The 14,589-nt window shown below is 41.8% G+C and overlaps 1 protein-coding gene across 2 annotated transcripts in view; it reads left to right on the plus strand.

The window, feature by feature from the left end:
• The window catches only part of STYK1 (serine/threonine/tyrosine kinase 1), a 7,911-nt gene extending 2,121 nt beyond the window's left edge, over nucleotides 1–5,790 (plus strand). The window contains exons 3-9 of one of the 2 annotated variants that reach the window (XM_010075089.1): nucleotides 3–213; nucleotides 506–687; nucleotides 3,550–3,633; nucleotides 3,890–4,098; nucleotides 4,504–4,544; nucleotides 4,810–4,906; nucleotides 5,586–5,790. In XM_010075089.1, coding sequence (XP_010073391.1) covers nucleotides 3–213; nucleotides 506–687; nucleotides 3,550–3,633; nucleotides 3,890–4,098; nucleotides 4,504–4,544; nucleotides 4,810–4,906; nucleotides 5,586–5,790 — 1,029 coding nt within the window. Of the gene's footprint in view, nucleotides 214–505; nucleotides 688–3,549; nucleotides 3,634–3,889; nucleotides 4,099–4,503; nucleotides 4,545–4,809; nucleotides 4,907–5,585 lie in introns of both variants that reach the window. The other variant, XM_010075088.1, reaches the window with a different exon arrangement.
• The last annotated feature ends 8,799 nt before the right edge of the window (nucleotides 5,791–14,589 follow it).

A 14,589-nucleotide genomic window follows, 5' to 3' on the forward strand; every position in this document is an offset into this window, starting at 1 on the left:
AGAATCACTATATCCACCTGAGTGAGACATCTGTGGAGAGCCTGCTAAATTCAGCATCTTTGACTCTGAAAGAACTGGAAATACCACGAGAGAAACTCTCACCAGGCACCTTGCAGCTGATAAAACATGGCCACTATGGGAGCATCTACAGAGGACAGTTGGAAACTGGGAACCCTGGCAAGACTAAGACTGTAGTACTGAAAGCCTTACAAGGTAAGGCACATGGCCAGGATCCACTTTGGTACATATCTCTGTATCAAAGACATGATGCTGGGCAGAACTTTGCAGTCATTACTGGGCAAGAACAAGCTGTGTTCAGTATCATGATAGCTAGTCAGAGTGGTGTCTTGGTAGGAGTGTCTTGGTAGCACTAAAGATTGCTGTTCATGTTGATTTTAAAAGTTACTCACCCTGTTCTTTGCTGCCTCCATTTGAATTTTTTGTTTCCTTTTCTTTTTTTTCTTTTTTTTTTTTTTTTTTTGTGTGTGTGGTCATTTTTTTTCAGCCCCGGATAGTCCCCAGGAAGTAAAGGATTTCCTGGGAAGGATTAAATTCCATCAAAGTCTTGGCCATCATGAGAACCTGGTTGAACTGGTTGGATGCTGTGTAGACCAGCTCCCACTTTATATGATCATGGAAGATGTATCTCTTGGTGACCTGTTGACATTTCTATGGACATGTCGGAAGGTGAGTCAAAAGAAGTGATGATAGAGTATCTTCTTAAATTCCTTTGATACATATCCATCCATAAGTCATAGATGATTCTTTTCATCTCTCCATGCATCCGTCTTATCAGTCTAATCTATTTCCATCCTCCAAAGAAGTTCTACATAAGTCTAAACTGGTATAGAATTAGTGGATATCTTGGTTGATATGATATAGTTTAGTGCTAGTGGATAAGGGAAGAGTAACTGTCATCATCTACCTGTGCAAAGCCTTTGACACTGTCCTGCACGACATACTTGTCTCTAAACTGGAGAGACATGGATTTGATGGAAGGACCACTTGGTGGATAAGGAACTTGCTGGATGGTCACACTCAAGGAACTGTGGTCAACGGCTCAATGTCCAAGTGGAGACCGGTGACAAGTGGCGTTCTGTGGGGGTTGGAATTAGAACTGGTGTTGTTTAACACCTTTGTTGGCGACATGGACAGTGGGATTGAGTGCACCCTCAGCAAGTTTGCCAATGACACCAAGCTGTGTGGTATTGCCGACATGCTGGAGGGAAGAGATGCCATCCAAAGGGGCCTTGACAGGCTTGAGAGATGGGCTCGTGCAAACCTCATGAATTTCAACAAGGCCAAGTGCAAGGTCCTGCATGTGGGTTGAGGCAATCCCAAGCACAAACATAGGAGGAGAATGGATTGAGAGCAGCCCTGAGGAGAAGGACTTGGGGATGCTGGTTGATTAAAAGCTCAACATGAGCCAGCAATATGCACTTGCAGCTCAGAAAGCCTTGTATCCTGGGCTGCATCAAAAGAAGCACGACCAGCAGGTTGAGAGAGGTGATTCTTCCTCTACTCTGCTCTCATGAGACCCCACCTGGAGTACTGCATCCAGCTCTGGAGCCCTCAGCACAGCAAAGACATGGACCTGTTAGAGCAAGTCCAGAGGAGGGTCAAAGAAGATGATCAGAGGGCTGGAGCACCTCCCATATGAGGACAGACTGAGAGAGTTGGGCTTGTTCAGCCTGGAGAAGAGAAGGCTCCAACGAGACCTGATAGCAGCCTTCCAGTACTTAAAGGGGGCCTACAGGAGAGATGAGGAGGAACCCTTTATCAGGGAGTGTAGTGACAGGACAAGGGGTAATGGTTTTAAGCTGAAAGAGGGTAGATTTAGATTAGATATTAGGAAGAAATTTTTTACAATGAGGATGGTGAGGCACTGGAACAGGTTGCCCAAAGAAGTTGTGGATGCCCCATCCCTGGAGGTGTTCAAGGCCAGGTGGGATGAGGCTTTGAGCAGCCTGGTCTAGTGGGAGGTGTCCCTGCCCATAGCAGGGGTTTGTAACTCGATGATCTTTAAGGTCCCTTCCAACTCAAACCATTCTATGATTCTCATAGTTTGGAGAAGTTGACATAAGCAAAGTCCTACTTTGCAGACCATTGGAGTGAGAGCTGATACAGCTGCCTGAATTTCTAAAAAGTTTTAAATAATGTCCCACTCCCAATGCTTCTAGGAAAACAGAGCAGTTACGACACCAGGGAGAAGGTCATTGGGTGGCAACTAATTGATTAAAAGACAGGAAATGGAGCATAAAACTGAAAGGTTGGTACTTGCATGGTGGGAGGTCACCCATGAAGATCTGCTGGTGTATATATATGCTAGGACGTGGTGCTGTTAATTGCATGTATTAATAACCTAGAAAATGGGATGACAGTGAAGTGATGAAAGTTGCCAGGGATACCAGCCATTAAAGGCAAGGGTTGACCTTGAGGAATTGCAGAAAGATCTCCCAAGGTTGAGAGACTGGCCAATAAAAAGAACAGATGAAATTCAGTGTAGTTAAAAATGAAATTATGCCCATGTGGAAAAGCAATCCTAGCTTCACATATGTAATGATGGCCTCATATCTGCCCATTGCTGATGAGGAGTGAAAACATGGGACTGTTTGTGTGAAAATATACAGTCTGATGAAAATGTTAGCTTCAGCCAAAAAAACCCCAAATATTAGGTGTTATTAAGAAAAGCATAGAAACAAAACTCTGCCATGTCACTATATAAATCCATTGTTCTCCTACATCTGGAACACTAAATACAGAGAGATTGCTCGATGTCTTGTTCAGCAGAAGCGCAAGGTGGTAGCAAATAAAGCTGATAAGTGCCGTGTTCAAAACAAACAAATGGAAGTGGTTCTTCATGAAGTGGGGAGTTGACTAATGGAATTCTTTGCCACTGTCTACTGTGGATTTTGAAACTTTACATGGGTTCAAGACAAGAGTGAATACATTAATGGAACATAACCTTTCAAAGGTCACTGAACATGTTGAAACCATAACTATCTCAGGAACTCTTTAAGTTAAAAATAGTTGGATGCTGGAAAACTACACAGGAAAAACATTGTGTGCTTACCTTAGTCTCTTTCTCTTATCTGGGTGTGCACCTAGGGTTACTGTTACAGGCAGGGTAGTAAGGGAGACGGACTGCTAGTCTCATACCAGATAACCATTCATATGTTATAAATGTGTTTTTCTACTCATCATTCTAATTTATAATAGATCTTTCATTCATCTGTGTGGATTGTCATTCTCCACTGTCATCCTGCCCATATCTGTCTAACTTATTCATCTCTTCTCCAGCCTTCAATTTACCTACCAGTTGTCTCTAGTGTACTTATCTTACCCAGCACACCATCCATCCATCTGTCCATCCAGATCACCCATCTATGTACTCTTTTATATTTCAGTCAATTTATGACCAATTGTGAAATTAGCTGGCAGAGTGTAAGATTAGATAGTACTCATTTTATTAGATTAGAAGGAAACGTTCCCCAGTCCCCTACAGCTAAGGCATTTGTTTGATCCAAGGTCTGCTCTTTTTGTTTCTAGGATGTAATGACAATGGATGGTATCCCCTATGACCTCACTGAGAGGCAAGTATATGAAATTGGACAGCAAGTTGCAGCAGCTCTGGTAAGTCTGCTCACATTTGCTGCGTTTTTCCTTTCTTGCTTGGTTGCAACACAAGTCTGCATGGTGGCCTAAGTTTTCTTGGCTTAAGCGCTGAAGATGTGCTTTGTTAAAACTGAGCCAAATTTGCTTGCATTCTTTTGGTGAACATACACATCTGTTCCACAGTGTGGAAGACAGGCATAAACTAAGTGAAAATTTATATCAATTAAAATTCCTTTTAAAATTATCATGGTCTCTTTCTTTTCCAACTTTCCAGGCTTACCTTGAACAGAAGAAGTTGTTTCATGGTGACATTGCTGCCAGGAATGTCCTCCTTCATAATGACTTCACTGCTAAGCTCTGTGGTTTGGGTCTGGCCTATGAAAGCCACACATATGGTGCCAACTCACTCACACGGATTGTGCCAGTCAAGTGGCAGGCTCCAGAGCAGCTCCTGAAGAAACCCCCCAGCATCAAGGCAGACATGTATGATTTAATTTTTGGACTTCACAGAATCACAGAATGTTAGAGATTGGAAGGGACCTCGAAAGATCATCTAGTCCAATCCCCCTGCCGGAGCAGGACACACAGATCAGATCACACAGGAACGCATCCAGGCGGGCTTTGAATGTCTCCAGAGAAGGAGACTCCACAACCTCTCTGGGCAACTTGAAGTTCGTCTGTCTGTCAGGCCTGTCTCTTTCACTCCTTTATGTATCATGCCATTTTCTGAAGATCACAGTAGGGCATATCTGTTCTCAGAATAATGCTCAACTTTATAGGTCATACCTTCTCTTCTCATTTCTACAGGTCATGCCTAGTAATTTGTACATATTTAAGCTAGCTAGCTAGAATGGAAACTTAACATTGCTTTGTTTTCTTTTCTTGCAGATGGTCTTTTGGAATTCTTCTGTATGAAATGATTACATTAGGTAAGAACATTTAGTGTTAATAAAAAAATATGTAAGGAAGCAGCAAATTAATGAGACACAAATTCTCAAATTGCAGAATATAAAGTTGGACTATTTAAATAAACATACTGTTTTTTCCAGCTTGCAAAGTCTTGACAATTCCTGTTAGACTTTCTGTCAGTGTGAATTGTGGCAGGAAAAAAATGGATTTCGGTAGGGAAGGCAGGCATTCTTATACAGAAGCTGCTCTCTGCAACCATTACCTTAATTCCTTTTGCCCTTCCAGGTGCTCCACCATATCCTGAGGTGCCACCTTCTGACATTTTATCATACCTGCAGAGACGGAACATTATGAAGCAGCCCTCGAGCTGCCAGCAAGTCATGTAAGCCACTTGCTTTATGGACAATTGAACTTGACATCTGCAGAGCTAAATGGAAGTGAGGCATACAAAACTAGATCTTAGAAAAGATCTCTAAGTCTAGACTATACAAAACAGTAACCTGTTAGCTGGGGAGACTTGTTCTCACGTGTCTCCACATCTCCTTTCTGGATTCTGCTGCATGAAACCTTGATTGCCAAAACCTCTCTTTTCTGCTTTTGCGAATTGCTCTTATTTCTGTTTCCATGTCTGCCCTTGCATTTTGTTGCTCCACTGCTTCCCTGCAAGGTGCAGGACTATTCTGAAGTAATCTTTCTCCTCTAAGTTGTGGGACAAGCAAGATCTAAGGCGTTATATTTCCTCTTGTGAAGACATTATTCCTTTTAATATTCAGAGGCTTTTTCTTCCATAAGGAATCCAGTTGCTATTTCAAAAGGGAATACCAAACAATCTTTTTCCCTTTTCCCATACTCACAGTTGATAGCCTCGCAAACAACAGCGTGCCTTTGTCCCCACACGTTATTATGTGGTTGCAAATTTCAAAGGGCCATTGAATGAACTTCATATGAAGCAGAAAAAGAGGAGGTCTCTAGACATTTTTAATATGAGATGACTCGACAGCAGTAAAATTTTGTGTTGGTGTTTTTCATTCCCGGCGCCTCCTTACTTCTCCATCTTACAGGTACAGCATCATGAAGTCCTGCTGGCAGTGGAATGCAACCAACCGGCCTTCTCCAGCAGACCTGATCCAATCTCTACAAACAGCTATAAAGACCAGCAATGACCGTGCAGTACTGCAGGTGCCTGAGCTAGTGGTGCCTGAACTTTATGCTAGTGTTGCTGGTGTGGATGTGCACAGTCTATTGAGTGAATACACTATACTCTGAAGGACCCTTTCACGTATTGGTAGAGGAGAAGTCTCTGAGTTTGCCCTTTCTAGACACTTTGCAAGCTCAGAATGAGTTGTGTGTGTTGGGAGGGACCCCTTTGTTTTTCAAACAGGTTATATATATCAGATCTCTCCTCCACACCTGAAACAACAAACTGTTACCATCGTTATTATGAAATCAACCTGTTGATGTCAATCTGCCAGTGCTTTGTGAGCCAAGTGGATTTAGGAAGCTGTAGAAAATATAATGAGAAACTTGAGTTAAAGGAGCATATTGGGTTTGCATGGCAAGGTTTTGATAGTTGGAGGGATACACAGGGGTGGCTTCTGTGAGGAGATGCCAGAAGCTTCCCCCATGTCTGATAGAGCCAGTGCCAGCTAGCTCCAAGATGGACGACCTGCCACTCGCCAAAGCTGGGCCTATTAGCAGTGTTGGCAACACCTTTCTGATAGCACATTTTTTAAAGGGTAAATAATACTGCACAACAGCAGCTGGAAGAGAGGAGTGAGAATATGTGAGAGGAGACAACTCTGCAGACACCAAGGTCAGTGAAGAAGGAGAGGGAGGAGGAGGTCCTGCAGGCACTGGAGCAGAGATCCCTCTGCAGCCTGTGGTGAAGACTATGGTGAGGCAGGCTGTCCCCTGCAACACATGGAGGTCAATGGTGGAGCAGATCTCCACCTGCAGCCCCTGGAGGACCCCACACCAGAGCAGGTGGAGGCACCTGAAGGAGGCTGTGACCCCGTGGACAGCCCATGCCAGAGCAGGCTCCTGGCAGCACCTGTGACACTGTGGAGGGAGGAGCCCACACTGGAGTAGATTTGTTGACAGGACTTGTGACCCCATGGGGTCACATGCTGAAGCAGTCTGTTCCTGAAGGACATGGAAAGGACCCATGCTGGAGCAGTTTGTGAAGAACTGGAGCCTGTGGGAAGGACCTATATTGGAGACGTTCATGGAGGACTATCTCCTGTCGGGGGCACCCCGTGCTGGAGCAGGGAACAAGTGTGAGGAGGAAGGAGCAGCAGAGGCAACGTATGATGAACTGACCGCAACCCCCATCCCCTGTCCCCCTGTGCCGCTCAGGTGGAGGAGGCAGAGAAAATCAGGAGCGAAGCTGAGCCCAGGAAGAAGAGAGGGGTGGAGGGACAGTGTTTTAAGATCTGGTTTTATTTCTCTTTATCCTACACTGACTTTTGATTGGCAATAAATACTAATTTCCACAAGCTGAGTCTGTTTTGCCCGTGATGGTAATTGCTGAGTGATCTCTCCCTGACCTTGTCTTGACCCACGAGCCTTTTGTCATATTTTCTCTTCCTTGTCCAGTTTAGGAGAGGGAGTGATAGAGCAGATTGTTGGGCACCTGGCAGCCACTCAAGGTCAAGCCACGACAAGGAGGTTTCTGGAAATCTCTCCCCATCCTTTTTGTCCCAGGAAACTGCATCAGTTGGGTATTCAAAAGATGAGATGTCCTGGGGAATATGCTATGGGGCACAGCCCTATAGGAAAAAGTGTACAGAGTAGGTAATGCAAATGGATAGTTTCCTGTCCATTCACTAAGGACTTATTCAAGAAAGTTGTGTTCTTGCCTTTTTAAATGTTAAATAGATGTCTGAGATTTCTTCAGTGCTTTATACTCTAGCTTCCCATGGGAGAATGGGTACTGTATTTAAAAAAACAAACCTGCATACCTGTGGATGTAGAAGTTGTTACATTAATGTAATATATCTTCATATAGAGTGTACCTTTCCTGTAGCAGCTATGGGGCCAAGTGAGTACTCTAAGACAAAAGGCATATTATCTCATCCTCATCTCAGCAAAAAGTCCTTACAGACATGAAGTTCTCAGGAATGGTCCTTAGCTAATCATTCCTTTGAGCAGAGCAGGTCATTTGTTCATGTGCTTCTCTTTTGAGTTGCTAATTGGTGGGTTAATTATTCTGTGTTTTGGGGGACATTTGCCCATGGTTATAACAGCTACTGTGAAAACAGTATGGAAATGCTAACAGTACACCCAGTAAGAAAGGTTGATCTGCAGTAAAAACAACATGATGAGAATAAGCATGCACGGTAACATCATTGTGTGATTATGGTCAGAATATACTGTAGTCTGTATTTGTCTCTGTACTGACACCTTTGCTACAAGACAGCGAGGATCTGGATATTGGACGTTACTTTCTTAGCTACCCTATGACAAGTGTGACAGTACGTAGCATTTTGTGAATACTGTGATGATTAACAGAGCTACTTCAAGGTCTCACATATAAACAAAACAGACAACTGCTAATCATATGAAGGATATTAATTTGTGCCCAGTGAGCTGCTGAATATGAACTCAACACTCAGCTTAAAATAATAGTGTGATAAATTTTATGTATGTTGTTTTCTTGTAAGCCATTTACGTGCCATCCATTGATCAGTGGATACATTTTAATGTGAGTTCTGGACGTGTTTCCACTAAAAATTTCAATGACTAGGGTTGTTGCACCGGTGATTTACGTGAGTGCATATGATTTGACTATTCAGGTTATGAGTAGGCTCTGGCTGTGTTGGTGGTATTGCAGCTAAGTTAGTAGCGCTTATACCAAGACTTGCCCTAGGACAACTGAGGGGTTGAAGTCCCAGTGGAAATACATCTCTGTATCTTCAGTGTCTGCCTGGAACAGGGGTGTGTCTCTTTAACAAAAAAAAACAAAACAGTGAGTTTTTTACTTGTTCAATATTATTCTTTATAATGTAAGCTGCACAAAGCTTATCTGAAAATATTTGGTCATTGATTTTAATGAACATGTAAACTTTTTCAAAAATCAGAGGCACTCGAAGTCATTAACATTTTGCCTTCATTTCAAAATAAGCAGAATCAGTCTGTGGAAGAAATTTTCTCATTTGACTTCTACTGTTTCTAGTTTATGTATTGACAGTGCCTTCAATTTTTTTTCTTTAATTATTTTGGCACTTTGAGTAGTAAAGTTTCTTGTAAAAAAAGTATAAATGCACATTAAAGGAATATTTTTAGTGATCTGTGTGAAAAATGGATTCAATGTTCACTCAAAATTCCTCCAATTAGCATGACCCTTGTATGTGAAGTTGAAGGGCATACTGACCCACAAAAAGGTATTTGCAGTCAGATGTATTAAGTTTCAGTTTTTCATGTAGTTGAATCCCTGATAATTTCAGAAGTTGCAGGCCTGCAGAACCCTACAAGGCCAAAGTTAGGTGTGTTAGCCATGTAGGATGGAAGGCTGAAAAATCAGTGTTGTGAAAAAAAGCTAAACGATGGCTCTTCTAAAGGGGAATATTTACCCTAAAGGAAGTCTTCAACCATCACTTTAGATATTAAAGTTACATAGCAGTAAAAGGGAGCTTAGATTCTGGTTTCCATCAAAATTTATTGGACTTCTTCCAAAGACAATTTTAAGTTTTCTCTTTTAAATGGAAAATATCATTAATGGAATGATTATTTTTCCTATATCACTCCGGCTTTGTTAGAAACTATGTTTCCATCCAGAAATAAAAGTAATCTTAGTTCATACAGCACATATATAACCACCATACACCAGAACATTGCCAACTCCATTAAAGAGTGCTCAATTAGCTTTCTGACTTTTATTATGGTGTTGGCTGATTGCCACCTTAATGTCCATAACCACTGTTGGTGTAAATCTAGCTTGAAGAATTGAAACATCTTTTTAAAATGCTAAAGCAAGTATGTATAATAACATCTTCTTCTCTCTCCCTCATTTGAAACCAGGTTCAAAGCTACCTGGTAAATTTAGGTCAAATTTATGGTTCTAGTCAGCTAATGTTATTTTTCTAGTGAATAAAATACTCATTTAAAAAAACATTTGCTTGGTTCAAACCTCCCACCCAAGAATGAGATGTTCTCAAACGTCTTCTCAGTGAAAGGTGGGTGTGTTTCAGGTGTGTAATACAATCTCAGAACTGTGAACAGCATCCATAATGCTGCTGCAGACCTGCTGAATAGTGCACAGTGGTTCACAGGGAGCTTTATTCAACGGAGAGATAAATGTGACAAATGCATCACTGTTCTCAAAGCTACCTATCTTGTTACATCACAGAAAGCAATGTTCTAGTTTGCATGAATCCTCATATTTTGTTTCAGTTATCAAAGCTCTGATCAAGGGAATCTGTGGGAATCCAGGATGCTGAGCACCTCATAGCCTCTAACAAAAGATCTACTTTAGTTAGTTTCCTCTGAGAGGAAATCTGTGCCAAGGCTCTGGGTATGAATTTGTCTACAGAAAGACATTTCCCTGCTCTGTGATAAGGTCTAAGTTTAATTTAATTTCAGTAAAGTGTCTTGATTCTCAATGTGAGCATTCTTACTCTGGTTTGACTGCCTTTTCCCCAGGTTAGCTTTTATAGTTTTGGAAATGACTTAATCTAAATGGGATTAAGTTTTGTAGTAGCACAAAAGGAATTATACATGTGGAGTTACCCTAGTTTAACTACACTTCGTGCTAATTAAAGTAGTCTATATAGAAATCTTTTCCACATGGCGGTTTCCGTTCATGCATGGGTCTAAACTGTTTGGATCAGTGTATGAATTCCTCCTTAGTGAAACGTCTGAAGGATTGGTGAACATTTTTCACAGTTGTACTGTGGAGAAGCCTGGGCTTCCAATTAAATACTTTAATTGGAGTATCTTGTTCCCATGACAAATGTTGTCTTTTTATTATTATGTTGAAATCTCATCCAAGCCGCCAGAGCCATTTGCATAATTCAGTCGGATCCTGGTGACTTAGTGTGAAGCAGAGGAGCCACAACTTCTCCAGAACTGGCACTTTACCTCTGATTTGCAGTACTTTGAATTTGGCATCACTGAAAGCATGAGTTTACCATTTCTTTGAAGCAAGCTTTTTACTTTCTGCATGGTGATACCCTACATTGAGCTGTAAGCCTGGAAGCTTTTTTAGAACGTGAGAGAAGAATTCTTCCAGCTGGAACAAATACAGAGAACCACCGCAGCTGTTGCATTGCTGGCTCCTGTATATTCGAGACCCTGTCCCTGAGCAGATGAGTTTGCCCGGCCTCGCTTCTGACAAGGCGAGGAAGGAGCAGTTTAGCACCACAGCATGTAAATTATATGCATGAGTCTTTATTTGACTAACATTCAATACACCTACTTATACAGGGCTGGAGACTGGAAAAGAGTAGATTGTTTCACTGTCCTCAAATGTCGATGTAGCATGTCTCTCATTACAGATAAAGGTTTCTCTCTGATACTGCCTTCTTCAGCCATTTGATCATCTTTTCAATGGGAGGCTGAATTAGCACCAACAGCTCTCCCAAGGATGAGGAAGTTCTGTCCAGTGCAGGCAGAGAGAAATAAAGGGTTATGGTCCAAAAAGTGACAACAGACCAAATGCACGGACACTAAATATTCATAGTGTGGTCTGGCTTCACCATGCTTGGAATTTCCTGAAACCACAGGTCAGCTCTTAGCTGTTTAAGAGTCTTTTCAAACTCTTTAGGCCTCCATAAATCTTCCTGCTACAGTGGGCATGTAGCAAGGAATTCCCATTTAAACACACACAAGAGATACTGCAGTGCTCTCACTTGCTCTTCTGGTATGAGGCTACATAAATTTGTTGATATACCTACTCCATTTTTTCAGAATTGCTTTTTAGTGAGGGTTGTGGTTTCATCATGAGGATGTGAGAGCGCATCAGTTTATGCCACCTCCTACCTCTTGTGGTTTGAATTATAGCAGGTACTGCGCTATCAAGAAATAGTGATAATTAAAAAAAAAAACACCCCACAACCCATCCCCCCCAAAGTATCCAAGGCACATAAAAGTGTTATTTTTTTTTTTCACATTAGTTAGTCTTATAGAATCCTTTAACTTGTCTTTCTACCTATGACCAAAGGATGAGGTGGCCTGGGGTTTTCCTCTTGCCTTGTTTTTAAACAGCCCCTGCCGTCATCCCCTTTCTGCAAGGGACATTTTACTCCTCCTGTAGCTTTGTGTTTCACATGAGACGGTTGCTCTTCTGTTCCCCTATCAGCACAGCTTCACACAAAGTGTGTTACAGCCCTAGCTCAGAAGTTAGAAGCTCGTTCACCTTGCAAGCTTGTTCCAAATTTTTCACCAGTACTTCAGAGATGTTTTACTTTCTCCTGCTGCCATCGCCCTGCGTATTTTGCTGGTATTTGTGTTTGCTGGAGCAGCCCTTGCTGTCAGAGCTGCTCTGAGGTGGCATCCTCATAACAGGGATCAGTCATGCTTCACTGCAGTAGTCACTCTCACTAAAGCAGGGGAAGTTTCTCAGATGTCAGACCAAACGGATGTAAAAAAACCTCCTTGTTACAGGTGCCTTTACTTCACATAGGTTCATAAAGGATGGTTTCTGATATAAGGAACAGGCAGCAATGTGACAAAACACACATCTATCCCACGGGCTGCAGTGTTTGCCCCCGTTTCCCTATAGTTGCTGCAGTCCTTTGTATGGCAGGACTGACCGGTCTTACCACATCTGCCCTCTGGTAGACTACCTTAAAACGAAGAATGAATGCTGTGGTGCAAGTGGAGGACCTTACCCTACGTCTGGTTTTGTTTAGGTGCAACTGTGAATCTGAACACAATAAACAAACCCCTCCATATGTAGTTGATTTGTACATTTCAGGTAACAGAAATATCTGTGCTATCTTGAGCTTTGAGCTCTCAGATGAAGCCTGCCACTTTTGAACTGCTGGAAGAATTGAGATATTTCTGTTTCTCTTTCTGTGTTATCCCACATTCATACTGATTTGGTGCAGCCCTTTTCTAAGCAACCTTTTGGGCCATTAGTAGGTTTCTATGCAATGTGTGAAACTGATAATTCATTTGCAAAACCTTAAATTGCTAGTTTGGTGGTGTTTATGAAAACGTTTGGGTCTTTTGTAGCTTAGAGCTTGCTATCCAGTATTTTTTTTCCAAATGTTAATGAATGCTGTCTTGATTTTCTTATTGTAAATTGTTTAGGATTATAATGATTTTATCTCAGATTCCATGTCCTGTGGAAATTATTTCTGCGCAGGATGTTATATTTCCCTTTGGGCATTTTTTGGTTTGATTTCTTTTTTCACAATTTTGCTGTTGGAATTTTATTTTCATTCCTCTTTTTTTTTTGCAGTTCTCTTCTGCAGACCTCATTCCCAAGAATCTCATATGCGTACATAGCAAGATAGCCTGATCTGCCATCACTGATTTTTAGCCACAGTGGCTTGAGTACCTTATCAACACCATTCCTGATTTAATATCACACATCTTGATTTAATATTTCGCATGGCATGAGCAACCCCGTGGAATGTAATGGAGTTATTAAATATCCTGCAAAATAGCGGGATTTCATATAGCTTGTTGGTAATTCAAGGATTTTTGAATATGGCTCATGTACAAAACATGCCGGGAAAGCAAAAATGACTGGGAAATGTACCCAGGCCATGACTGGACTTATGCAAGGTGACATTAAATCATCTGGAACTGACAACAAATACCTATTTTTTCAGGCCAAGTGATACACTGGAGTCAGAGAATGCTGTTGTGTCTTATCCACCATGGATTTGCTGCTCCTGTTAGAAGTGTTGATAATTTGGTATGATCCCCTGTTGCAAATTACTGTCCATTTTTGATGGTCCAATGTTGGAATGGTATCTGACCTAGCCTTTTTTTGCTGTATATGATGGGATATGCCTCAGTTGTGACTAATTGTTCAGAAAATCATTACCGAAATCTTGCTGTGCTGTGTAGCTGGTTTTATATCCTCTTTAAAACTGCGTTCGGTGGTTATTGGTTTGTGAGTTGTAAGCTCCCTGCCCTGCAGCTGGGCTATAGGTGAGCAGCCAGTAAGCAGCAGTTGAAGAAATGCAGTGTGGAAAGCAAAACCACCATGTTTTCTTCTGCATGCTTCTGTACTTCTAGAGTAAATTTGACATAGATGCAATTGGCATGTGAAATACCATATCATACCAGATAAGGCGACAAGGTCTTGAATTGCTGAATCCTACTAAGGAATGCATGTATCTGTAGGTCCTGCATCCCATATAGTCTCCTTTAAAGCTGAAGCGAAAAGTTCTGGACTCCAGCGTCCCAAGAGTCTCACAACTCACAGATCTTTCTTTCTTCCCTCTTGGGTCTGATAAATGTTACCCAGCACAACTTTTTTTCCTATTCCTGTTGGAAGCACAGATTTAAAGTTCATCTTGGACCTGTTTCTGAGCTGTTAAGACTGTGCAGATCATGAAGTTTGAGTGGGGAAGCTTAGCCTTCATTGGCAAGTGAGTGGCTGGGTGTTATTTAAGGTGAATACTCTTCTTCCCTGCTTTTGAGGTGTCCTGCGTTAGATATTTCTTTCTGTGTATTGAAAATGCCTCTACCATGGTATTTACACCTGCTATCTCATCAGAGACAGAAGTGTGCATGGGGAGTGCCCCAGCCTGTGCACAGATACACAGCCCCTTCTTTCTCCAGGTTCCTGGCAGGTGGTCAGCTTCCTGAAGGGTGCCTTTAAGTGCGACCTGCTTTATTACCTGCTACACTGCATTCACAGAAGTTGCTCCTTTGCACATATCTCTGTTCCACTTTGAATGTGAATTTCCATCTCAAAGTACAAATTAAAAAACAAAAAAACCAAAGGTGAATGGGAAACTTGTTGTTTTGTCATGTATGAATGAACTTGGTCAATACAAAAATCTATTACAACCAAGCTCACTTCACCCTGTCTTTCCCTTCTTCACCCTCTGCTTCACTTACAGTAACTACTTCTGACTTTGGAAAACTTATAACAGACCTGTG

The sequence above is a fragment of the Pterocles gutturalis genome, unplaced genomic scaffold (genome assembly GCF_000699245.1).
Source record: "Pterocles gutturalis isolate BGI_N339 unplaced genomic scaffold, ASM69924v1 scaffold6847, whole genome shotgun sequence".
Classification (NCBI taxonomy): Eukaryota; Metazoa; Chordata; class Aves; order Pterocliformes; family Pteroclidae; genus Pterocles; species Pterocles gutturalis.